Source organism: Miniopterus schreibersii, assembly GCF_964146895.1.
Source record: "Miniopterus schreibersii genome assembly, chromosome: 4".
NCBI lineage: Eukaryota > Metazoa > Chordata > Mammalia > Chiroptera > Miniopteridae > Miniopterus > Miniopterus schreibersii.
This window is the reverse complement of record NC_138105.1, coordinates 20,326,876-20,353,966: the sequence shown is the minus strand read 5'-3', so window position 1 is coordinate 20,353,966 and position 27,091 is coordinate 20,326,876. Positions and strand designations below refer to the sequence as shown.

At 35.5% G+C, this 27,091-nt stretch overlaps 1 protein-coding gene across 7 annotated transcripts in view; it reads right to left on the bottom strand.

Annotated features, from left to right (window-relative positions):
* FAM13B (family with sequence similarity 13 member B) overlaps positions 1 to 27,091 on the bottom strand; it is a 71,501-nt gene that overhangs the window by 28,549 nt on the left and 15,861 nt on the right. For 5 of the 7 annotated variants that reach the window (XM_081136857.1, XM_081136860.1, XM_081136858.1 and 2 more), the window contains 8 exons: positions 24,471 to 24,636; positions 22,222 to 22,413; positions 21,597 to 21,809; positions 16,408 to 16,585; positions 15,488 to 15,629; positions 8,397 to 8,557; positions 2,720 to 2,761; positions 1,459 to 1,614 (listed from right to left, as the gene is read on the bottom strand). In XM_081136857.1, coding sequence (XP_080992983.1) covers positions 1,459 to 1,614; positions 2,720 to 2,761; positions 8,397 to 8,557; positions 15,488 to 15,629; positions 16,408 to 16,585; positions 21,597 to 21,809; positions 22,222 to 22,378 — 1,049 coding nt within the window. In that variant the 5' untranslated portion in view covers positions 22,379 to 22,413; positions 24,471 to 24,636. The remainder of the gene's footprint in view (positions 1 to 1,458; positions 1,615 to 2,719; positions 2,762 to 8,396; positions 8,558 to 15,487; positions 15,630 to 16,407; positions 16,586 to 21,596; positions 21,810 to 22,221; positions 22,414 to 24,470; positions 24,637 to 27,091) is intronic. The other 2 variants (XM_081136861.1, XM_081136862.1) reach the window with 1 other exon arrangement.

Sequence of the window (27,091 nt, the reverse complement as noted above, 5' to 3'; positions counted from 1 at the left end):
CTCTCTCTCTCCCTTTCCTCTCTCTGAAATTAATAAAGACATATTAAAAAACAAAATAAAATACAAGTCTAGCACTAGACACCATGGAGTCAACACTTTATCAAGTACAACAGGAAGAGCTTCTTAAGGCAGATTTCCCATCTTAAATAATTTAGAATAATTTAGCAGACAAAACACTGCAGGTTTTTGTTTACAAAGACAATACCACTACTGAGACAACATGAGTGGTAAAAGTAAGAAAACTGTCTGAGCATGGGCATAGGTTTTCAGGATCTCTAGCTAAGCTAAGGGCAAACTCCAAAGGAATCTGCTTATATTATATCCTTTGAAACATTTTCCCACTTTTCCCAACTTTTAGATCCTTTTTTCCTTTATATTCAGCCCAAATACACCCTATAAATCCAGTTCTATCACTTCTAATTATGCCTTGAAAGCAGACAAATCAGGGCCATTGCACAGAGCTGCACAGGCTGGTGATGTCACCCATGCAAACTACTTGACACACCTGCAGCTGTACAATATGGTATTCCTAAAATATTCCAGCCATTGGTTTTCACATCTATTAATTTTGTTTCACTTCATATTTAATAGCTATTTTAGTGTACCAGATATATTTGGCCTTTTAAAAATATATTCCTTTAAAAAAAAACCTTTCTACCCAATAATCTATTTTTTTTTACCATTCTATGAATCCTCCAAATTTGAGTACATCTTTCTCTTTCTCTTTATCTGTCCCCAAAATAAAAAATGATAAATAAAAACTATGAAATCATTGCATGTGGTCTCAGTGGAAGGCATCTATATATACTAAAGTGCAGGACTGAGGTAAAGAGGAAATAAGATGAGGCTTTCATTCATTTAAAGGTAACAAGTCATATTAAAGAACAGCGTAACATCACATTACATAGTACACAGAGGTACTTTAAACTTATATAAATTCAACTATTAACAGCTACTCTAAAAGAAAAAACCCTGTAGGGAGGACAGAGGCTGGTGGCAGGGAATAACAATTTAAATAGGAGAAGATGATTCTGCTCACCATGTCATTCAATGATCATGTGCGCCAGGAATGATGTCAATCTCCTGTCCCTGTAACCTATCTGTCTAGATCTCTGCTTGTTTCTCCTGGTGTAACCATCTGTTGCACAGAGGTCTTTTTTAAGTTATTTTTCATACAACATACAACACAGTCTGTAAAGTAAGTTAATTACTTTATCTAATGTTCCAGGAGGAAAACCTGGCTGTGTTGGACTTAATAAACAATTTAAGAGAATTTTTTCAACGTTACATAAGTATATATAATTTATATAAAAATACATCAAAGTCACTTTTCACAGACTTTCAGAAATCTCCAAGATGAGACCTCATTTTTTAAGTAAAAATACATATTTTTAAAGATAACAAAACAACTTTATAACTCTTAATAGTAACAGTAAAATGTTTTTAGAAGTTTCTTACTGGTTATTAGATCCATCCCCATCATAATTAATACTTCCTGCTTCATTATTATACACCAGACTTGGCTGTTGTAAATTCTTAAGATCATGATCTATGCTGCTCTGCAGATCAAAAAGGTGCTGTTCCACAGCTGTTCTAATTGTTCTTTCTAAAATGCTACAAAACAGAACACATTTTAGTGAGATGCAGTCACCCTAACTGCACATTTGACCATATAAACACAAATGTTAAAACCTATGACCAGCCCTAGCTGGTTTGGCTCAGTGGTAAGAGCGTCGGCCCAAGGACTGAAGGGTCACGGGTTTGATTCGGTCCAAGGGCACATACCTCTTTGCAGGCTCCACCCCAGTTAGGGTGAGAGCTCAAGGCAACCAATCAATGTATGTGTGTGTCTCTCTCTCCCTTCCACTCTCTCTGAAAAGCAATGGAAAAAATATCCTCGAGTGGATTAAAAATAAATAAATCATTCTTAAAAAAACAAAAAACCTATGACTATCAAAACAAATTATTACGCATTTAAGTAGGTAAGCTAAATATAAAAAGAAACACATAAAAGGAATACACAACACTAGCTCAAATTTTAAAATGAAATTTGCCCAAACAGATATTATACAAATCAATCATAATGTCACTATTACTACTGAGGGGGGAAGGGTCAGGGGTACCAATAATTCATCCTTGCTACCATTTAGATAGTAAATTAAATAGACTTTTCAAAGTTATGTTTATAAAGCAAAATAACTTACCAATGCTCAGCTAAATAAAAAAACAAACTGTAAGGGTATTGTTCATATTTTTTACATGAAGTCTACTTCTTTTTTTTTATTTTTTATTTTTAATTTTAAACATTAATTTGTTGTTTTACTTATCTATGCATTCACTGGCTGATTCTTGTATGTGCCTGGACTGGGGATCGAACCTGCAACCTTGGTGTATTGGGACGATGCTCTAACCAACTGAACTACTTTGCCAGAGCTAAAGTCTACTTCTTAAAGTAATAAAAAAGCTAGTTTTCAATCTTTTCAGAAGATTAAAAAAAAAAAAAAATCACCCCAAGAAAGTTCATCTTTATTTTGTATATTAGTGCAATGTGTGCCTTCTTCATTTGTTCCTCCTGCAGTACATAAAATTCTAAGTAGCTTCACTGTTATGTACAATCCTTCCTCTAAAGTAAGCACAATAAATACATGATTTTCATTTCTACAATGTAGCAATATTTTTTAAAAACTCTTAAACTGTCTTCTGTAAATATACTACTTACTCTGCAGAGGCTGGTAAGATGCTGGTGGGAGATATACGGGCACTGTAATCAAAGAAAGAAATTAGCTATAAAATTTTAAAAGACTAAATGACTACAAAATACGCTGAAAACCACATTTGCACTGCCTTGACACAACCAGAAGAGCATGCAGTAAGTTTTATGTTCATCTCTAGCAGAGTATAGTTTTCTAAAGAAATTACTTTTTCACAAGACCCTTAAAAACACATCCCCACCCCCACTCCCGCTGTGTGTGTGTGTGTGTGTTTTAGTGAACTACTTCATCAGATACTCACTTGGGAGAAACACTGACCTATTCCAAGTGTTAAGGAAAAAGAATTGACTAGTGGCCCAATAAAAGCACACCATCTAGGACAGTATGATGGCCTCAATGCTGGCCCTGTAATCCTTGCCAAAAGTAACAGCATATGCTACTACTCAGAAGACGTTCTCCAGCTACAAAAAGACAAAATGGATGCTAAAATTCAGACCACCTAATTCACTGTGCCAGTAACAGACTTGCCTTAGCAAATTTTGCACCACATTTTCTACTGATACTTACAAAAATACATTTAATAGCTTAATTTTTACCACAAGTATCAAAAGTACAACGTAAACCCACAATGAGATGTGGATACCACTAAAATGTTTAAAATTAAAGTTAAAGTGTTAGTGAAAATGTAAAACAACTAGGACTTTCATCTAAACCTAGTAAGAATGTAAAATGTTCCAATGACTACAGAAACCAGTTTGGCAATTTATTCTAAAACTTACCAAATGACCCAGCAATTGTCCTCCTAAGTATTTACTCAAGAGAAATGAAGCCATTAAGTCCATAGAAAGACTTCGACAAGCACAGTTTTATACAAACACATGAATGGATAAAGCGTGGAATATCACACAATGGAATATACTCCATTGTTTTATAGAAGGCATGAACTGATGCATGCAACATGAATCTCAAAGAACACATACCAAGCAAAAGCCAGACACAAAAGAGTACCTACTATGAGATTCCACTTATAAGAAATTCTAAAACAGGTAAAACTAATCTATAGTGACAGAAAACAGATCAGTGGTTGCCAGGAGCCAGAGATGGAGGGAGGGTAGATTTACCATAAAAAAGCATGTAGGGTAATAGAAATAGTCTCCCCATCTTGATTATGGTGGTTGTTCAAATGTATATATGTGTAATATGTGTACATGTGCATTCATAAAATGGGTGCATTTTATTGTGAAAACTATACCTCAACAAAGTTTATTTTTAAAGAAAAAAATCAAATCAGTAACAGGAAAAACTAATCTGCAATAATAGAAGTAAAAGAGTAGCCGCTTTGGGGGAACAGGGAGATGATTAACATCTGAGAAGAAGCAGGTGACCCAGGGGGTGGTTATACAAGTTGATTTCACTTTCTAATAATTCAAGGACTTTATGATTTGTATACATAAAATTCTTCAATAAAAAGTCATTTTTAAAAAGTAAATTTAAATTAGTTTTTTGAAGCTCCTCTATAAAATGTGCCAACAGAAACTCTAACCAACATGAGGAATGGAGTTTGTAAGGTTAATATTCTCAGGACTCTCTGTAAGAAACCAAATGAACATCATTTACCCTTTATCCAGTAACCTTCAGGTCTTCCTTACAACAAGCACATCAGTAGCAAATTGCACAACTGCTTTATCAGACATCAGTAAACCATCCTGGTTTGGCATACATAACCTCTCCTACCTTAAAAAAATTTTTTTAACTGCCAATATGCCAGTTTTCATACATGGATTATTCTTGAGCTCTACATGCTTTCATGATGATAAATGCTTCCTCAAGGGAATGACTTAAAAACATTTTCATGTTTAAATGAAGTTTTTTGGAACTTTATTTCTGAAATCAGGAAAACCTAGGGAGAAAAATGATATATACACTCAAAGAAGAGTACAGCCAGCCATCAATCTATTTCTAGTAGTTCCAGGTGAGCTGAAAGCTAAATATTTAGTGATTTCTGCAGGGGGAAAAAACACAAAAAACAATGTGTCTCTCTCTCTCTATCTCCGAAAAGCAATGGAAAAAATATCCTCAGGTGAGGATTAAAAACAAACAAAAAAACCCAGAAAAGTTAGAAAACAGTACCTAAACACCCTAAGACCTACCATCTAAATTCTATAATTAAAATTTTACTATATTTGCAGGATTCTCTTTAAGAAATCAGAAATAAATATATAAAATGGGCCAGTGTACACACAATCAATGGACCATTTGAAATTACTGATTCATAAAGATTAGAAAATAACTTGAGAAAGTATTTTTATATGAGCACAAATGATATGTTTATGTATCAAAATGGCTATATTAAATAAATGTGTTTTTATAATTATACACACAGGCTAGTAAAGATTAAACCAGAACTTGGGAATGTTCTTACTACTGATAAAACAGAGTTATCTACAGACTTCCTGTATCAGACTCTCCTAAAGTGAGAGCGTTATTTTATTACAGACCTGGTCCCTACCCCAGACTTCAAATACTATAAAGCCAAAGTAAATAGTATGGTATTGGCACAAGAATAGGCAAACAGAACAAAAATGAATCCATGCATATATACTTGATTTAGAACAAAGGTAGTACTACAGAAAGCAAGGAGAGGACAGTCTTTTCAAAAATGAGTATTAGAACAACTTGGTATACATATTGAAAAAGATAACTTGGCCCCTCCACATACCCAGGAGACAAAAATTAATTTCAGGTAGATTATAGACCTACACATGAAAGGTGAAATGATTCAGCTTTTGGAAGATAACATAGCAATGTATATTTAGGAAAAGATTTCTTAAACAGAGCACAAAAGGCATTAACCACAAAGGGAAAGAATGATAAACTTGATTAAAATTAGAAATTATTCATCAGAAAACAATATAAGAAGGAAAACATACAATGGGGGAAAAGATATTTAACATATTTTTAAAGGTTTCCTACAATTCAATAAGATAATCCAATAGAAAAACAGGAAACAGACTTGAACAGGCATTTCACAAAAGGAACTAGACCTTGCTGGTAAATAAATAAATAAAAATACTTAACAAATTTATCCCTCTAAATCAGCACAATCCAAAAAAATTTTCTGCAATAACAGAAAAGTTCTGTATCTGCACTGTCCAATATGATAGCCACTAATCACATGTGGCTACTCAGCACATGAAATGTGACTAGTACAACTATGGAAATGATTTTTAAATTTTATTTCATTTTAACTGGTTTAAATTTGAATAGTCAATGTAGCTAGTGGACACCTTATTGGAGAGCATAACTCTAAGTTAATTAAATAAAGGACACTCATTTACATCTAATGTTTTCAGATCCTCAAGAAAATATTGCTAATGGCAATGGAAATTGGACCAAGTCTTTTGAGCAGTCTGAAAATACTTATAACCAAAAGCTATACAAAGTTTACTCTTTGAGCGTAATAAATTCATTCAAATAATTCAAAAAAAGGGGGGGAAAGGTCTCAGAACAAAAGTTGTTTAGTAGCAGTATAGTACTTCAAGCTACCTGGAGTAATTCAAAATGTCCAGAAAAAAAGAATGGCAATAAGTATATAATTAAGATATAGTTAAGTGAAATAAGCCAGTCAGAGAAAGACAAATACCATATGATTTTACTCATAAGCGGCATCTAATGAACAAACTGAACTAACAAGCAAAATAGAGACAGACTCACAAGAGAGCCGGCTGACAGCTGTGGGGGTAGGGGGGGCTGGAGGGACTGAGCAAAAAGAGGAAGAAAAAGAGAAAAAAACTCATGGACACAGTGTGGTGAGGGGAGGTGGAAAATGGTACAGGGAGAATAAATGATGACTGGCTTGGGATGGAGAGCACACAGTACAGTGTACAGATGATGTGTGTGGAATCGTGGACCTGAAACCTGTGTAAATTTTTTTTTTTAAATATATCTTTATTGATTTCAGAGAGAGGAAAGGAGAGGGAGAGAGAGAGATAGAAACATCAATGATGAGAGAGTCACTGATCGAGCCCACAACCCAGGCATGTGCCCTGACCGGGAATCGAACCCTGATCGCCTGGATCCTAGGTCGACGCTCAACCGCTGAGCCACGCCTGGCCGGGCATGTGTAATTTTGTTAACCAACGTCACCCCAATAAATTCAATAAAAATGAATGAATGAATGAATGAATGAATGAATGAATGAATGAATGGGAAAAAGATATAGTTCAATATCTTAACATGTAGTTTATGAATATCTCAATATATAATTAAAATATAGTTAACAGGCCATCAAAAAATCAATTAGAAGGTCATGTAAACACAGAAAAGCACAAACAAAATGTTAAATCGGGAGAAAAAAGTGAATAAACATGTTAATATACAATTACAATCATGTCTGAAGAAACTATACATAATATAAAGATCTAGAGGCCCACAGAGAAATGTAATAGTTGTATTTAGCAGTATACATTTTATTTTTTTAATTTTTTTTATATCTTTATTGATTTCAGAGAGAGGAAAGGAGAGTGAGAGAGAGAGACAGAAACATCAATGATGAAAGAGTCATTGATCGAGCCCACAACCTGGGCATGTGCCCTGACTGGGAATCAAACCCCGATCGCCTGGATCCCAGGTCGACGCTGAACCGCTGAGCCACGCCCGGCCGGGCAGCAGTATACATTTTAAATTACTATTTTTCTAAATGACATTAGATAGTTCCTCCCCTAGATATTACTAGTTTGGGGTGTTTTTTTTAATCCTTACCTCAGGATATGTTTTTTTATTGATTTTAGAGAGGAAGGGACAGAGATAGAAACATTGATTGGTGGCTTCCTATACACACCCAGAAACTTAGGTATGTACCCTAACAGAGAATCAAACCCACAATCTCTTGGTGTATGAGACAACGCTCCAACCATCTGAGCCACCTGGCCAAGGCATTAGTTATTTTTAAATAACATTTTGTTTTCTGATCTTAAGTTATTATTTCCTCTGCTTTTTAACCACTATTCTATTGAACACAAATCTAATGAAAAATACCTAGTGGCCTAAATATATAGCTATCTCCCTAATTAGAAAGGATGAGTAAACCATGAGCTTTACAGAGAACTAGCAGAGAATTTACCAAATCTAAGCTGTGTATAGGGAGTTCTTGAATGCTCCAAAGCTTCCTAAACAGCATGTTTCAGCCAGTGCCTCCGGCCTACCACCACATTGACCAAGTTTGCCCAGTATGCCATATAAATAATATATTATATATACAACATATACATGAAAAGGATTGGAAAGCACTATCTTAAATGGATCACAGAGTTCTCTCCTTACAGCCTAGTTCAACCTAGTTCTAACCTAGAAACTGGAAATGTAAGTCAATGCAACCACTTTATCTTTCTCTAACAATTCTACTTCCAAAGGTTCTGAAATTTTATCAATTCACCTAACATGGGAATAATACAAAACCAAACTTTAAGAAATATATGTAAGAGGTTATATTTTTAAAGAAAGGTATACATGTTATAGTTCAAATTTTCTTAGCAAGATTGCTTCTTTAAGTTCTTCTTGTTACTCTTTCTTATATAGGAACCAATCTTTCACATACTGTTACAAATTGATTGATTCAGTGCTTGAGTGAATCTACATCTATAATAAAATGCTCAAAAGCTAAAACTCTTTCAACTGAAATACTACCTTGTTGATGCTGTAACACTATTTGCTTCCAGGATGTTTTCAGTCATCCTCAATTGTACCACCTCTGGCACATCATTTGATTTTTCTGCTCCCTCTTCTGGAAGTTCTTCTATATGTTCCAGCTTTTCATCTTCCTCTTCTTCCTCAGAAAGTTCATTAACCTATATAAAAGAAAACTGAGAATTAAAATTTAATTAAACTGTTAATTAACATTATCTAAGATACACTATTCTAAGAAAATTTTAAACACAACCCTTTTTTCACTTCATTTCCTAGGACCAATTTCTGTTGTGGAGTAATTGCCAACTGCAAACCAGACAAACATGGCATTTCAAAGCACAAAGTAATGATTACATTAATGTATCACTAGGAATATGTGTGAGAGTGCAAACTGAAAAGGCCTGCATGTTGTAGTTAGTTAACATTAAGAAAGCTTCATTTTCTAACAAATCGCTTTTGTAAATCTAATAGTTACAAAGACTCCTAACTGATCTCTCCAATTTCCAGGTTCATTAAACAAGTGATTTTAACAGAGTAAGTGTGAGGGGAAAAAGGCACAGAAATTTTGCCTTAAGTTGTTTTAGAAAATGTCAGTTAACTTCTAAATGATTCAGACTGAAATTTTTCATGAAGAGACTAGACCCTACAACAAAGGGGAAACACTGTTCCATGATCACTAAATACAATTCAAAGTTGTAATTATCTTTCTGGAAGGGACTGCAAAACGTCTTCCATTATTCACTAACCAAATAAATAATCACACTAATAAAAGACACTGGAATATTAGAGAAGGAAAACCAACAAAATTTTTTTTTTTAATATGTCTATTGATTTCAGAGAGAGGAAGGGAGAAGGAGGGAGAGGGAGAGGGAGAAGGAGAAGGAGAGGGAGAGGGAGAGAGGGAGAGAGGGGGGGGGGAGAGAGAGAGAGAGGGGGGGGAGAGAGAGAGAGAGAGAGAGAGGGAGGGAAACATCAATGATGAGAGAGTCATTGATGGGCTGCCTCCTGCACGGCCCCCTGCTGGGGATTGAGCCCACAACCTGGGCATGTGCCCTGACCAGGAACCACTCAGCCACACCAGCCAGGCAAAACATTTTCAAATGAGATGTTTGAAGATATCCCAAAGAAGAAATTAGCCATATGGTCTTGACATCTTTTATAAATTAATACCAGTTGTTATAAACATTGAGTGGTAAAAGTATACTTTCATCCATTCTAGCCAAGTGCACTGGAAATACCTAGAATAAATTTACCACTACAGGTAACAGTGGTGTTTTTCCTGATGGACAGGCAAATATAGTTGCTAGAATACTCAGAAAATAAAACTTCAACCAGAAGAAAGGTTATCACACCATGATATTCTACCACATTCCTGTCCTAACCAATAAGTGTAGGCTGCCTGCTTTTCAATGTAACACATTAAGTACTTAAAAGCCAGGCTTTGTAGGGGAAAAGAACTATGTTCACATCCCTATGTGCTCTTAACTGTCTCTGGAAACTTCACATGGCCTCCATAGAAAATAAAGATGCTACACTGCCTACTTAAGGGCTAGTTAAAAGGATTAAATACCATATGTAAACTCTTCAGCAGTGTCTATAAGTGATAAATAATAGCTATCATTATAACTGAAATTATCTTATTTCTATATAGCACAGACCCTCATTTCTACAAGTAACATCACTTTTTATAAGAAATGTAGAGAGTGTCATCTAAACTACTTAAAGCAGGAGCTCTCAACCACTGGTATATCTAGGTCATTAGTAAGATGGGTCACTAAAAATTCATTATTAACAATAGTTAATGACCTCAAAATTGTGAACCACTTACTTTATACACAAAGCATATGCAGCAGATTCTCCTGAATTTGTTGTGCTTGTAAATGCCATCCCTCACATCACTTATCGTGTATAATAGTGATGAAAGAGACTGAAAATCACTGGCCTAAGTGGTTATTAACTGAAAGGTAAGATATATATACAAGGGTGAAAATTTCAAATGACAGATCAATTTTTAAACTGGATCAAATAAAAAATTATCCTCTTGCTCCATCTACGTATTTAACGAATTAGTGAGTGTCAAGAATGTACTCTATTTGGTAACCCAAGAAAGAAAAATACTGGAGCCCGGCCGGGCGTGGCTCAGCGGTTAAGCATCGACCTAGGATCCAGGCGATCGGGGTTCAATTCCCGGTCAGGGCACATGCCCGGGGTTGCAGGTGAAATCCCCAGTCGGGGGCGTGCAGGAGGCAGCCAATCAATGACACTCTCATCATTGATGTTTCTATCTCTCTCTCTCCCTCTCCCTTCTTCTCTCTGAAATCAATAAAGGCATATTTTAAAAGAAAGAAAAGGAAAATACTGGAAAGAAAATACTGTTTTCACAAGTACAAAATGGGAATTACCATGGTTGATGAAGGTTTGGACACAACAGAATATTTTTTAAAATTTCTAAAGATGGCTATATAAACTGAGAATACATGAATATTTATTCAGTCCACAAATATCTGGTAAAGAGGTACTGCTATTTTAACATATTACATCATACATTTTAAAATCAGTTTGTCTACAGTCGACAGCTCTTAGGAACTACAAAAGCCTTATACTCAATTATATTAAATATATTATATTCAATTCAATAAGCTTTATGTAAATTAATTGACATTCTCCAGTATTTTCACCAATAATCATAAACTAAGATAAAACATCAACAGTAACCTATAGGTTTTTCTTCTCCCCCACCCCATGGCCTCCGAATGTAACTTCCTGCAGTAAGAGTTCACTAAGTTTGGTAAGAGTAAACATTAAAAACTTAGATAAAAATGCTCTCTCTCACCCCACTCTTATCTTCAAAAGTTCTTCTGATCCTCTCCTTGTGAACATGACCTTCTGCTTATCAATAGTCTATTCTGTTCATAAGTTATTCTGAACCTGCCCTATATATGCAGCTACTTCAACTCCACCTAAGGAAAACCCTCATCCATACTTATATCTTTCTTTCTTTGATTGCTGTAATTCTCCTCTCTAGGGTTTAGTGAAATACCTGCTCTCTAGACTCCAGTCTGTGGAGAAAGGTGTTACCTGCCTTCTCAAACGTATACAGAAACATAATTATCACCTACATCTTCAAACCACTCTACTGGATTCACATTCATTTAAGGATTCCATAGAAGGAACTTGTCTACTGACTCTCGGTCATTTCTCAAACACTCCCTCTGTTCATCATCTCCAATCCTTTCTCATACTATTACTAAAAATATCTACTACATTAAAAAGGTTCTAACAGCCAAATAGTTGCATTAATAGAATGAAACTCCAAACAAAGAGAGCAGTAGACAAACTTACTTTTCAACTTTCAAAACCAGGAGAAAAATAGAGCACTGCCAGGATGCTTCAGGTCTGCTCACATCTTTAAGTATGTGGAGAAGAAATTAGCAGTACCTTAGCCTGTTTGCTCAGTGGTTAGAGCGTCAGCCCATTGCGTTCGATTCCGGCCAAGGGCACATACCTCAGTTGCAGGCTCAATCCCCGGCCCCAGTTGGGGTTCGAGAGGGAGGCAACCAATAGGTGTGTCTCTCTCACATCAATGTTTCTTTTTCTTTCTCTTTCTCTCTCTCTCTCCCTCCCTCCTCTCTCCCTCCTTTCCTCCCACTCTCTCTGAAAAAGCAATGAAAAAAATATCTTCAGGAGAGGATGAAAAAAAAAAAAGGAATTAGCAGCATTTAAGTTAGGTCAACTTAAAAATACAACCAAATTGTGCTAAGTTTTGGGAGATTTTACTTTCACTCAGTACCTTATCAATGCAGCCTCATAAGTCAAATTGAAGTTATCCAATCTGCTTTAAAGAAAACAAACTTTCAAAAATCTGTTCTTCTATTATTTGCGACCCACTTTTAAGTCAGAACTATAATAATAGGTAAGAAAGTAGATTCTGGTAATTAGCAATACAAGCCCAGATAATTAAATACACAGACAGCACTGTCTCTGAGGGCTCACATCACTACCCCATTTATTGAACACAGTCTGTTCAATATGCTAACATACTCTTTTCTATCCACAGGCAAATCTGCAGAATTCAACATTATCTCCTGATGTTAATTAACCACCATTCTACATAATACAAGGCACAGGAGAGTTTAAGTCAATTTTTCTAGTGCTTAAAAAAATACAAAAATACAGCCCTGGCCAGTGTGGATCAGTTGGTTGGGCACCAAAAAGTTGCTGGTTCAATTCCCAGTCAGGCACATGCCCAGAGTTGTGGGCTCAATTCCCAGTAGGGGGCATGCAGGAGGCAGCCAATCCATGTTTTGTTCTCACATCAATTTCTCTCTCTCCCTTCCTTTCTCATAAAAATCAATTAAAATACATATATATTTTTTTAAATATTAATGCTATACATGTGAAATAGATATATTTCAGCATACATTAGGAAACCGCAGAAAAGAAGTATCAGAGAACTATACCACAATATAAAACATAATCAAGGATACCCTGAAGACTTCACAGGAGTCAAGATAAACATTAGGTCAAACTGGCATCATCAGTTCTTTTTTTTGAATTTTTTATTTATTGATTTTAGAGAGAAGGACAGAAGGGACGGAGAGAGAGAGAGAAACATCAATTTGTTGTTCCACTTATTTATGCATTCATTGGTTGATTCTTTTATGTGCCCTGACTGGGGATCGAACCCACAACCTTGGCATATGGGGACGACACTCTAATCAACTGAGCTACCTGGCCATCACATCACATCAATGTTTTCTCTCTCTCTCCCTTCCTCTCTCTCTAAAACTCAATAAAGATATTCATCCTGGCTGGTGTGGTTCAATGGTTAGAGTGTCAGCCCATGCACTGAAGGGTTACAGGTTCAACTACTGGTCAAGGGCACGTAACTGGATTGCAGGTTCAATCCCTGGCCCAGTTGGGGCATGTGCAGGAAGCAACCAATCGATGTGTCTGTCTATGTGTCTGTCTCTCTCTCTCTCTCTCTCTCCCTGTCTCTTCTCCCCACCTTGCTTGCACTCTCTCAGAAAAATCATTACAAAAAATATTTTTGGGTGAGGATTAAAACAATAATAATAATAAATAAAAATCAATAAAAAATATTTTTAGGCCCTAGCCGGTTTGGCTCAGTGGTTAGAGCATCGTCCTGTGGACTGAAGGGTCCCGGGTTGGACTCTAGCCAAGGGCACATACCTCAGTTACAGGCTTGATCCCCGGCCCTGGTCAGGGCCCATGAGGGAGGCAATCAATTGATATGTCTCTTTCACATCCATGTTTCTCTCTCTCTCTCTCCCTTCCACTCTCTCTGAAAAACAATGGAAAAAACATCCTCGGGTAAGGATTTAAAAAGAAAAAAAAGGGGGGCCCTGGGTCTTTAAAAAAAAAAAAATGCTTATGTGAACCAAAGAAAATATGAACCCCAAATATTAAAAGGACGTATCCATAAAAGTTCAAAAAAGTATAGGAACTCTTTTAAACAAAAGCTGGGCTATCCAGAAAATAAAACTCTTAATTCACAAGAACATGGGAGACATCTGTAATACTGTTAACAATAAAATAAATTTTTTTCATAAGTTAAATTTTAAAAAATCTCCCAATTCACATAATCAGAGCCAACACCTATGAGAATTAATGAAAATCAGTATGATAAACTACCTTTCAAGGGATGCTACTTTATAATCTAAGAGCAAATAAAGCAATCCAAATGTCCATCAATAGTGTGACTGTATAATTTATTATCTAACCCTGGATACTTTAATAAATATAATGAAAGTAAAATAAATTAACTAAAATAAACCTGAATATATCTAAGTGAAAAGGGAAGCTATTAATAATTACATCAGAAAGCAAATATAAACCAGGACTATTCTGAGAAAACTATGATGTACCATCACCTTTTCAAGTGGGCATTGGCACTATAAATCAAATTATGTTATATCCATATAATAGGGAACTACATAGATATAAAAACCAAAGAATATGTTCTGTGTTCCAGTAGAAAAGATCTCCAAGGTATACTGTTAACTGGTTAAAAAAACAAGGTTCAGAACAGTGTGTATGGTATGCTATTTTCCTGATTAAAAAAACTATTAAAAAATATTTACTTTTATCTGCATAAAGAAACTCTGGAAAAACACACTAAAATAACAAGGGGAGGGAGAGAGTATGGTTAAGAGCAAGATATTTTATGTATATTTTACCTTTTTTTTTTTAACCAGGTGGATATTATTCATTAAAAAAAAAGTAGAAGCCCCAACCCATACCCAAAATATTAATAACTTAATAATAAAAGTTTGCTGGACAAATCATTTCACTGAAGCGCAAAAAAAAAAAAATTTCCACATAGAATTAAATAACAAATTCTAAATCTAAGTCTGGATTAATGTGGCTTTATAATAAATTATAATTACTCAGCATCAATATTTTCATTTCATAAAAGAAAAAGTAAGATACTTGTACAATCTCAACCAAGGCATACCACTAACAACAAATATAACGTAGCCTGAGAAATAGATTTTAATATTCAATAGTCACAAACAGGAGTTAAAAAATTTCCTGCAACTTAAACTTACTCTCCTAATGCTTCCCATTAATGGCAATGGATTGCAATGCTATACTGAGTTGCTACTTTAATCAAGAAAAACTTCATATATTTAAGAGTTTGCATGTACTTTGTATTGACTCTTTCCCTGTACCTTCTACTTCTCACGCTTTGCCTACATTCCTCTGCTAGCAGTTTCTTTGCAAAGACAAACAAACAAACAAACAAACACTATTCTTACAAAACAGTCAATGCGTAAGTTAACAGAAGAAAAAACACAAAGGGAAAAAAACACACAAAGAAACCCACAAAATCTCTACCATATATTCTGATTTCATACCTTTCCCATAATACCCAAATTGAGGACAAGGAGTTGTTCAGAAAAAACATCACATTCACGTACTACATGGATGTAGATGATTCCAGACAATAACCAAAAGTATGTCTTCCAATTTAGTACTTAAAAATTCTACCAAAGTTTGTGCCAAGCCCTTGAGAGCATATTCTTTTTTAAAAAATTCTCCAAGTAGAATATTTAATATATTCTCACCTGTTCAGTAATTGAACTCAAATCATTTGATGAAAAATCTTCCTCTTCATTTTCAAAAAACTCATAATAATTTTCCAGAAGTCCAGCCATTATCCTGCTCACTATTTCTTGCTCTTTCAGATCTTCCACATCTGTGTAAATGCTAAGAATAAATGTCCAAATTGAATTGAGAGTTCTTAAATCATAGATAAAAAGACAACCAATGAGTAACTTTATGAACTTGAGCAATTTATGTCATCATTCTGTGCCTCAGTTTTCCCATCTGTAAAACCTACTTAATTTGTACCCTGTTCAAAAAAATGCTAGGAGGACTAATCAGATCTACTATAAAAAATAATGGTTCATCAAGCAACCTATGATCCTTGGGAGACAGCATAATGATTCTATTTCACAAATTTGGGGGAGGGGTCTTTTAAATTTATCTTTATTGTTTAAAGTATTACAGGTAACCCCTTTTCCCCCCCATTGATCCCCTCCACCCCACATCCACCATCCCCCAGGCTTCACCACACTACTGTCTGTGTCCACGGGGTTATGCATATATGCAGATAAGTTCTTTGATTAATCTCTTTGATTCCCCCCATTGCCCCACCCCCGCCTCCCCACTGAGATTCATCAGTCTGTTCCATGCTTCTATGTCACTATTTTGTTCCTCAGTCTATTTTGTTTATTAGAGTGAGATCATGTAGGACTGAATCAGGAGAAATCAAAAAACCTGAATAGGCTAATAACTGATGAAATCGAAGGAGTGATTAAAAAAAAGTCCCAGCAAACAAAAGCCCTGATCTGGATGGCTTCACAGGGGAGCTTTCTAATTCTTTAAGTTGTAGGGTTAGATAGTTTATTAAAAATTTTTCTTGCTTTTTGAGGTAGATCAGGGTGTTTTTTTTTAATTAAATAAAAATTATGAAAAAACTTACTGGAAGACATCTGGACCAAAGACAGCAGCTAACGAGTTTGCAGACCAAATTTCTTCATGATGTGATGCTACATTGGCTAAAAATCTACACAGAAACTTTAACAAACTGTAATTAACAGGTGGAAGCTGTTGTAAGAGGAACCTCAACTTTCTTCCAAATTCATCTTCGTTATTATAATCTATAAAACATAATGACAGGTTTTTTTTTAATGAAGCAAAAGCAAAGCTCAGATATTTTGCCAGGTTCACATTATTCCACCCACATCACCTTTTTACTGTAACAATTCAAAACCTCTTCACTTCCTCTACTAGAGACCAAATGCCCCAGGGCTTTGCATTTCACGTATTAAATAGAAGTGGAGAAGGAAACTCAGCCCCTCAACTGCTGGAGGATGTTTTCCTCATCTATTACTCACTGGCCCCAATTCTCTAATTTATTTTCTTTTTAATTCTCATATTGTCTCTTGCATGACTGTACCCGTATTTCCAAATTAGTGTTAACTACAAAAAGTCAAAATACACTGGCCAATACCAGTCAAGTAGTAGAGAGCAAAGAAGAGAAGCAATTTAACCTGCTAATAATATCATACTTTTCCACTTGAATGAATGGGAAAACAAGAAACAGGATAAGGGCGACTTTCTTCTCCCCTGACATCCCAAAATGAACAATTAACTTCAGCAGTGTCAATAGAACTAAATAAAAAGAAATTCCACTTCTCATTTGTTTTTCTTCTTTAAGGTGGCATTGGTTTCTGTTATGCAAGTGAATTTTCAAATAGCAGAAGTAGGCCCTGTATTTACCATGTCAATGAGTTTTCATTAACAGAAACTAGGCCTGTACCAACCCCACTGATTGGTGAGAGCTCCACTTACAAGAGATACTTTATCAGAGATAGCCTCAAAATGAAGTAATTTCTTGCTTCAATAGCGACAATAAACCCAATTTTAAAAAATCTTTTTCTTCAGGTTCTTAAAATTAATTTTAAAATTCTTGGTTAAAAAATTCTTAATAGGTTATGATCATGATATTGGCCATCAGTGCAAAATAATACATGTCTAAGAAGTTTATCAAGAAAGGCTATAGTCACGTAGGTTTTACTTAAAATTTAAAATACAACCAATAACAATTCTATATTTTGTAATATTACCACTGTCCCCAAACACAACAGGTACTTTGATTTTATAATTGGATGGAACAGTCCCTAGATTTATGTTTTTTAAACCACCATGCCTTATTAAAACTGGTGGAAAATTTAAACCTAAGCATTTAGCAGAAAAGGATTATTTAGAAAGTCATATATATCAACTCAAAAAATACATGAGCAATTAATATTATCAACATGATGACTATAGCAACACTGACAAATTCTACATAGCATCCTCTCTAGTTTTGTAGCACTTATCACCTAACATACCCATATATTCACTTGGTTTACCATCCATTTTCCTCTATCTCCCCTTATGCCCTTTAGAATTTTAGCTCTATGATGGCAGACATTTTTATTCCTTTTAGTTCACTGCTGCATTCTCAGAATCTATAACAGTGCCTAGTATATAGCAGTGTTCAATAAATATTAGTTGAATAAGCTGAATAAGTATACAATCACTGAAAAATATGCTGAACTATTAAAATATTTGACTGGTGGGGTGGTAGGATTGTAGGCAATACTGTTTTTACACAGTATTGAAGTATACAGTCCATGTTGCTCTACTTTTGTCTGTGCATATTTCTACTACACAGAAGTATTTATACCTGTCTGGCTGCTTCTAAACTTTTCAAATAAGGCAGAGGAGCATTTTAAAAAATATACCTATATCTGTATCTATACACACACACACACACAAACTACACACCTGCTTATTTCCTTTTGAGGGTACTTCCTAATTAAACAATATCCAGGAAAAATATATATATATATATATCAAAGAAGTTTCTCTTGACTAGCAATTCTTTCAAGCATCATTCACAAAACTGGGAACTGTGTTTTCTACCAAAACATAAATGTATACATAGTTGGACAAACCATTATTGTCCAAACCATGGCTGACAAACTTTGACAATCAATGGAATGGTTGTCATAACTTGAGGGAAAGAGGTGCTAGTGGCATCTAAAAGACAGAAGCTAGGGATCCTACTAAACATCCTAAATTCACAGGATAGCCCCCTGTAATAGGGAATTATCCACCCCAAAATATCAATGTTGCCAAGGTTATGAAATCTTGATTTAAATAAAAGATGTAATCACACGAGAAACGCCGCAATGCAGTGTCCTACCACCACAGGAAATGAAAACCCGTTTTTAAAAACACTAATTCAAACACATCTGCAACAATGCTCACCTCCAAATTTTTTTTAATGTTTTTTTTTAAAAATTTATTGATTGATTTTTTTGAGAGAGAGAGAAGGAGAAATAGAAGCATCAATGAGAAACATCCTCAATCGGCTGTCCCCTGCATGCCCCCTACTGGGGATCGAGCCCGCACCTAGAGCATGTGCCCAGTCCGGTAATTGAACTGTGACCTCTTTGTTCCTGGGTCAACTCTCAACCACTGAGCCATACGGTCGGGCAACTCCCCACCACGATCTTAAAAGCAATAATCTTCTCTTGGATTTGTGAATGTCAGTTAAAATATTAACATAATGTTTATCTACAAAAAATGGATTTTAGTAGACACCTTCCCAAAAGAATGTTCAAAAGATAAATTAAATAAAATAGATTTGACAACAGAAATGCCAATATCACCTCAAGTACTGCCACACCCATCTGCATAGCTATTAAAGAAATGGGTGTGTATGTGATTGCATGTGTATGCATATACACACATATGCTAATGGTTATATAAGTAGGAAATGGAAGGGAATGGTAGATTTCTCATTTTGTGAAACTGAAGGACTTATCGGCCACAAACATTTTTACATTTTTACACACCTTAAATTCCTTCAAAGTTAATTAGATGCATATTCTAATTCCATGAATGACAGATAACATAGCACATGATGCTGTCATACTTTTAAATGAATACCAATTAAAATGACAATCCTAGTGATAAAACAGCTTCTGATAGTCTCAATGAGTCAATGACTTTATTACCATTAACTCTCATTCCAATTATTTTTTTATAAATTTTCATTCAAGACTGAAAGATAATCTGATTCTTGAAACTTTGAAGACTTGTCTACAATTCAGCTAAAACAGGGAACATAAAACCTTATCACTATAAAACAAAAATGGCTCTAGAGTCATAAAAAGGGCCCAGAAAACTCAACACATCGGTTTCATTACATATTTAACGGCTGCAAAATGCTCATTAGGTAACAATATAAACATTTGAAAAAACCCCTACAAGAAAATGAAGAAATTAATTCAGAAGTTCAAAACAAAACAACATGTAATATTTGTTGGGGGGAAATATAAAGTTGTACTTTGAAAAAAGGTGACATTATTGATGACACTTCATTTTGAAACTTTTTTTTATCCAGGTGGCACAATAAAAGAACAAAATTGAATCAGCTAAACATTCCTGAATATAGCAAGTTCAAAGTAGGCCCCATCGTCTAGCTGCACAGAAGAAAACATTTGTAAGAGGGTCATAAAATAGCACTGTAATGACCTTTGTACATAAATCAGAGGCATATACTAATTTAGGCTCATAAATGCTTAAAATTTAAGAAATAAAATGGATATTCCCAAAAGGAAATCCTCCTTTTCTGACTACATACTGCTTAAGGATAGACACTTACTGTAAAATGTCCTGCACTGACGAAGCACTTATAATTTATTTTATTTGTCACCTTTTATCCACTCTAAGCCCTCTACCACCTCCACTCACCCCTCCTCATCCTCCCTAGCCCCCTAACCGGAGCGGGCTGCCTGATCTCCATCTATGAGTCAATCTCTGTTTTGTTTGGCAGGTCAGTTTATTCATTACATTCCACACATGAGTGAGACCATGTGGTACTTGTCTTTCTCTGACTGGCTCATTTCACTTAGCATAATTTTCTCCAGGTCCATCCGTGCTGTCCCAAAGGATAAAATTTCCTTCCTTTTATAGCAGAGTAGTATTCCACTGTGTAAATGTACTACACCTTTTTTATCCACTCATCTAGTATTTATAATTTCTTAACATCCCAGAATTTCTCTAGAAGCCCCAATTCAAAAAATTAAAGATTCCATAATACAAAAAAAAAAAGCCAGAAAAAAATAATTTAAAAAGTCAAGAAATACATATTATACGTCACCTTTATAAAGTTTCCTGTATAATGAAACATGTCATTCACTATGTACACATGAATACCATCTGGCTCTAGGAACACATGCATTTCCTCACTTCCTGGTTCTTTTACCTTTCTGCCTATCCCTACCTTTACTTTTCTTGTCCCTATTCCATTCCAGCTGGCTCTACTTTTAGTCACCACCAAAAAACTAACCCAACAAGGACAAATTTGTTTCTTTACTTAGCTTGGAACCTGATGTCCAATTTGATATTTTATTTCCTTCAGGCAGGTGTCCAAGAACAAGCTTTAGGTATATTTTAAACCTAGAATCAAAGCTGTCTTCTGGTTTTTGCTAGAAGTTCTATCAAAAGAGATAAATATCCTATAATAACATCACCACTAAGCAACACCACTGGCTATTATCAGACACTCTGCCACACAAATCGCCTTACCTATATTTTTTCTTCCTTCTTTCCCTACCCTCCTACCTACTCCTTGTTCTTATCTCCTGCCTTTCCTCCTTCTAACCCTATATCTTAGACCGATTATAAAAAGTAAATAATGCCACAGGAATCTAGTAAGTTGCAATTCTTTGACTAGACCATACTGCCCCCAAAAGCCTATGACCCCAAATGGGAACATAGGAAATTAATCTCAAATGACTGACAGATAAAGAATCAAATTTGCCCGGCTGGGCGTGGCTCAGAGGCTGAGCGTCATCGACCCAGGATCCAGGAGATCGAGGTTCCATTCCTGGTCAGGGAACATGCCCAGGTTGCGGGCTCGATCCCCAGTCGGGGGCGTGCGGGAGGCAGCCGATCAATGACGACTCTCTCATCATTGATGTTCCTCTCTCTCTCTCTCTCTCTCTCCCTTCCTCTCTCTGAAATCAATAGATATATACAAAAAATAAATAAATAAAATAAAAAATAAAATGTACTATCTCTAAAAAAAAAAAAATCAAATTTTGTTACCTTGAGAAAGCTGCATCAAGTGAATATGCAAACTGCCAGGGATAACAGGTTCAGGAAGTTCTTGAAGGAAAAACCTAAGAAGACTAATAGCTGAGGGAACATCTGCTTCCTTAACCAAATCCACTTCTTCTCCACTGTCGTATCTCTGCCGAAGCCACTCCACTGTCTCAGCATTTCCATTGACTTGAAAAAGTCCTTGTTGCTCCAGACCTCCTACATTAGTTCAAGGCAAAATTAAGTAAGCTTTAATTACTTGGTCATACATTCATTCTCCAATCAACTTAAAATATTCATACTTTTGGAAAGCCATTCTTGGCTCCCCTGACTGGGCTAAACACCTTCAAATTACACATCTAGAAACATATTAACACTCTGTCCTGAGGGATATTCTATTTTATCCCACCCCCTACTATCCATTAAAAATATTCCTATTACCCACACACACACTATAATGCTCTACACTGGGCATTTCTGAGTATAAAACATACTAAAACATAAAAAAGAATTTCTATTGTTTTTCCTCACTATATTTTGGATTTTCCATGCTAAAAAAATCCAAGGTCAAAAAGGGAAAAGTTGTGTTTATTAAAACAAAGGCTAGCCCTCAAAGTAAGGAAATGTATACCATGTTCCTCAATATAGTCCACAACGTGGCGGACTATGAACGGAACCTCATTGTCTGGATGTCCTCCCTGCTGCAGCTCATCAAGTGGAATTCCAAATATTTTGTTAGCATGAACGGAGTTGCAGTTACTCAAGGAAGGGGAGGAGCTCTTCCTCATATCTTTTTTGCAGCCAGAAATCAAAGCTGTCTTTTCTGCCAAATGAAAAACAACAACAAAAAGACTATAATGATTAACAGGAGGCAATATGACTAAATACATTAAAGAAAAAGGCTTTATATACACCTCTGTGTGTTCTCATCTATTAAATATGTTCTAGTTATCAGGCCCATACTAGTGTGTTTTACAAATAAAGTTTAATACAATCATCTAAGCATTTTCTCTACTATGTAGGGTTAGTTCTGAATATTCCACTTAGCACTTGCATATTTACCAAACAATGGCAAAATTGATCATTAAACTTAGCAAAGGAAATTACTGTCCCAAAGACAAATTAAAGGACAAATCTGGCTCAAAGAAGACCTTTACTGATCAAGTTTGCTAATGACACAGGTAAAAAACCAAACCCAATCATGTCTAGACTCTGTTATATAAAGCTTATCTAATCCTTCCATTCATAAGCATCCAAACAGAAGAGAATCATTTTTATAAAGAGGTAGGCTAAAAATCACTTTTTATAAGCAATGGGCTAATAAGAACAAGATTAACCAGTTCTTATTTCTACATGATGGAGCAGCCATAATATATCTTTATAAACAAAAGAAATTTTTCAGTTCTAGACATCAACTTTCAATGAGAATGTTATCAATCCTGTTTCATAATTACTCAAAAACAAAAATCTGCAGAGCCAGTCTAGTTCAGAACTAAGTTATTTGTCTTAACTTTGTAGGAATTGTGATCAGTAAAGAAGTAGTGGGAGAAAATGTTTCTAATATCTTAAGCATCAAAAAACAATCCCACCCTAGCCAGTTTGGCTCACTATTTGGAGCGCCAGCCCACAGACCAACGGGTCCCGGGTTCAATCCCTGGTGAAGGGAACATATTACTGTTGCAGGCTCAATCCACTTGGGCACATGCAGGAGGCAATCAATCGATGTGCCACTCTCATATCGATGTCTCTCTCCCTCCTCCCTCCCCTCCACTCTTTCTAAAAAAAAAAAAAAAAAACAATGGAAAAAACTATCCTCAGGTGGGGATTTAAAAATTAAAAAATAAATAAATAACAATTCCAAGAAAAATTCATTTTCTAAAATAAATATATTACTTTATGTGGGAAAGGAGTATTTTTAAAAGAATGAAGGGGGATAAATGGTGATAGATGGAGACTTGACTTGGGGTGGTGAACACACAATACAGTGTACAGATGATGTGCTGTGAAATTGTGCACCAGAAACCTGTATAATATGGTTAACCAGTGTCACTCCAATAAATTCAATAAAAAGGGACAAAAAGAAAAAAAACCTTTTTCAAAAGTTGAAAATGAACAAAATAACACAAACTGGGCTTTTTCATTACCCCACAGAAACAACTCCTTTTGCACTACAAGCAAGATAACAAAGCAAAAGAATTAATCTGCTCAAAATTCTGAAGTTATTACAAAAAATAAGGTCCATATACAAAGGCTGTCCCAAAAAAAATGTATACACACTTTAACAGTTGATAGCTCAATTTTAAAAATGAAATGTATTTTTTTTAATGTATTTTTATTGATTTCAGAGGGAAGAAGGGAGAAAGAGAGATAAACATCAATGAGAGAGAATCATCGATCAGTTACCTCCTGTACACCCCCTATTGGGAATTGAGCCCAAAACCTGGGCATGTGCCCTAACTGGGAATCAAACCCTGATCTACTGGTTCCTGGGTCAGTGCCCAATCACTGAGCCACACTGCCCAGGTGAAAATGAAATGTATTTTAATAAACACTGCCTTTATAATTATTCACAGTGTGTGTATACATTTTTGGGGGATACCCTATAGAATAGATGTATCCACTGGATCAAGGAAGTGTCACGACGTGACTGGGAAACAAATCCATCCAATATACAAGAACAGTAGACATTAACTTAGGGGTAGCAAAATGCCATAAATTTAAATAGTTTTAGACAAGTAAGATCCATTCTTCAACAAATCTGGTGCCAGCTAATGATTACAAAACCTCAAATTAACTATCAAATAGCAGTAATAATAGGTAAACCCCAAAATCTCTGTGGATTTATAGAACATGGGATAATTACCATTTTGAAAAACTTACCTTGAGTACTTAAACACCTAAGTTTAAAAAATGGATTCTGCACCAGCTACCCTCACTGAGCAAGCATTCTTTTGTCATTTATGGCTGTTTGAGATTATGGCAGAAGATCAGCCTGTAGTTCCTCATTGAAGAAACGCAGAACTCGATCAGTACTTCAGCAGTTAATCTAGGAAAAAAAAACAATTCTTTCAATTTCGTACAACATCTTTAACTGTGAGAAGAGACTAGAATACCCAGTGAGGTTCATTTAGGAAGGTGCCTATACTCAAAGACATTCTTCAGCCTACAAAATAATGTGACCTATTTAGGGGCCAAATCTTGAACAAAGTTTAAAACTGTGATGGCTAACCAGGGTAAGAATCTTTGTTAAAAATAAATAAAGGAATTACACAGGAGAATCTTTGACAGTACACATCTTCAGGGATTATGCTATTCAAATAATCCATTTTCTTCAGTGGACCCATCATTTGTATATACACCCCACCCAGCTCCATTCCATCTTTGTATACTCAGAACAAAACATGGAAACATTTTCAGATCAAAGAATGAAAGATATAACTTTAAGCTTGGAACTTTATTCTCTTCTTTGTATGCAACAAATATTGTGCAAGAACTAGTTGTCTGACCTTTCTGATTTGGAGAGGCAACAGCACATACTGGAAAAGAGCAGTTAACAGAACCAGAAGGGCATGCACTCAAATATCAACTCCACCGTTCTATAGATGTGACCCTAAACAACTTCCATGTCTCTAAGCCTAGGTTTCCATATATAAAATAATTCCCACACACCTGTTAAGTTTAACTGAGATAATACATGCATGTAATATACAGAGAATCAGTTTCCATTCTCTTCTTTGAATAATGTTAAAAGACCAGCAAACAGTCTGGAGAAAGAAGGGAGGAAGGGAAAAACCTGTTTGGCAATGTTTAATCATCTGTGAATTCCTAGTAATCTAGTTAAAAATCTTTGAATAAGCTCAGTAAACTACACTGCAGCATTCCACTTAAGAGTTCAGGCCCTGGCTGGTGTGCTCCGTGGTTAGAGCATTGGCCCTCGCACTGAAGGGTCCCAGGTTTGATTCCCGGTCAAGGGCACATACCTGGGTTGCAGGTTCAATCCTCGGCCCTGGTAGGGGTACGTACGGGAAGCAACCAACCAATCAATGAGTCTCTCACATCGATGTTTCTCTCCCCACCTCTCCCCTCTCTCTAAAAATCAATGGAAAAAATATCCTCGGGTGAGGATTAACAACAAGATGAGTTCAGGGTTCAGGTAAGCAGAAAAGCAGAAAAATATTACCATTCGGTAAAGTTTTCTAAAAGTCTTATTAGTAACATATACTCTAGAAGGAATAGTAAAAACTGAGGGGAAGGAAAACCACATTCCCACAACAAATCTTTAGTAGATGATTACTTCCAAAGCATCCTTAAATGCCTGCTAAAACATGTAGTCTAGTCACCTGAAAAAACAACTTCAAAGTTACAATCGTCCCTCCCTCAGTATCCGCAGGGGACTGGTTATTCCTCCAAATCTGAAGATGCTCAAGCACCTTATATAAAATAGTACAGTATTTGCATATAACCTGTGCACATTCTCCCTATACTTTAAAAAGCATCTCTGAATAATTTATAATACCTAATACAATGTAAATGCTATGTATATAGTTGTTATATTATATTGCTTAGGGAATAATGACAAGAAAAAAAAGGTGTGTACGTATTCAGTACCAACCATGATAGGCCTAACTACATGGCAGCAACAAGTTTTTCCCCCCCAAATATTTTCCACCCACACCTGGGTTGAATCCAGGGATACGAGACCCACAGATACAGAAGGCCAATTATATGTAAGATCCTTTAGAGAGGTTAACTTCAGGGACAAGATGTTTAATGAACTTACATTAAAATTCAGGTTGATACCATCATAACATAAAGAAAAGGGGGATTTGCTTGATGTACAATAAACGAAGATTCATTGGAAGTCTGTCAGAGGCAAGTTATATATATATATATATATATATATATATATATATATATATATATATATATATCACTAAAATGGCTACTCATTTAGTGTCTTGTTAGTGAAACAAGGAACGAGTTATCTCATCCTGTGTTCTCTACTACTCCCAGCCTTTAACTAGACAATCTGAAAAGCATCTTTTCTAAGGTGACACTGGGTAGGAATCTGCATTCATCGTGATGCAATCATCAGTACAAATTCATCCTTACAACTAGAAAAACAAAGGCATAAATTTTTCAGGTGTTGAGTTTTTCTCCTGAAGAGCATCTATGATGAAGATGAAAGCAGCAGCTAATATTAAATGAGCAGTTATTGTGTGCCAGGCAGTTCGTGTACTTTACATGTATTGATAAGGTATTCTTTTAATCCTTATTGTAATAAGACATTGATTGCATAGAGGTTTACCAATTTACCCACAGTAATCCCAGCTGTTAAGGGTCAGAGGTAGAATTTGAACCCAGACAGTTTGAACTAGGTTCAAATTCTAACTCTTAAAGTCCTTGCTCTTAATACTATTGCTTTATGTAAATTTTCACAATTTAAAGTACCATAGAAGCTCACATTTCATCACTCAAACTGACCACATTTTAGGAGGTCA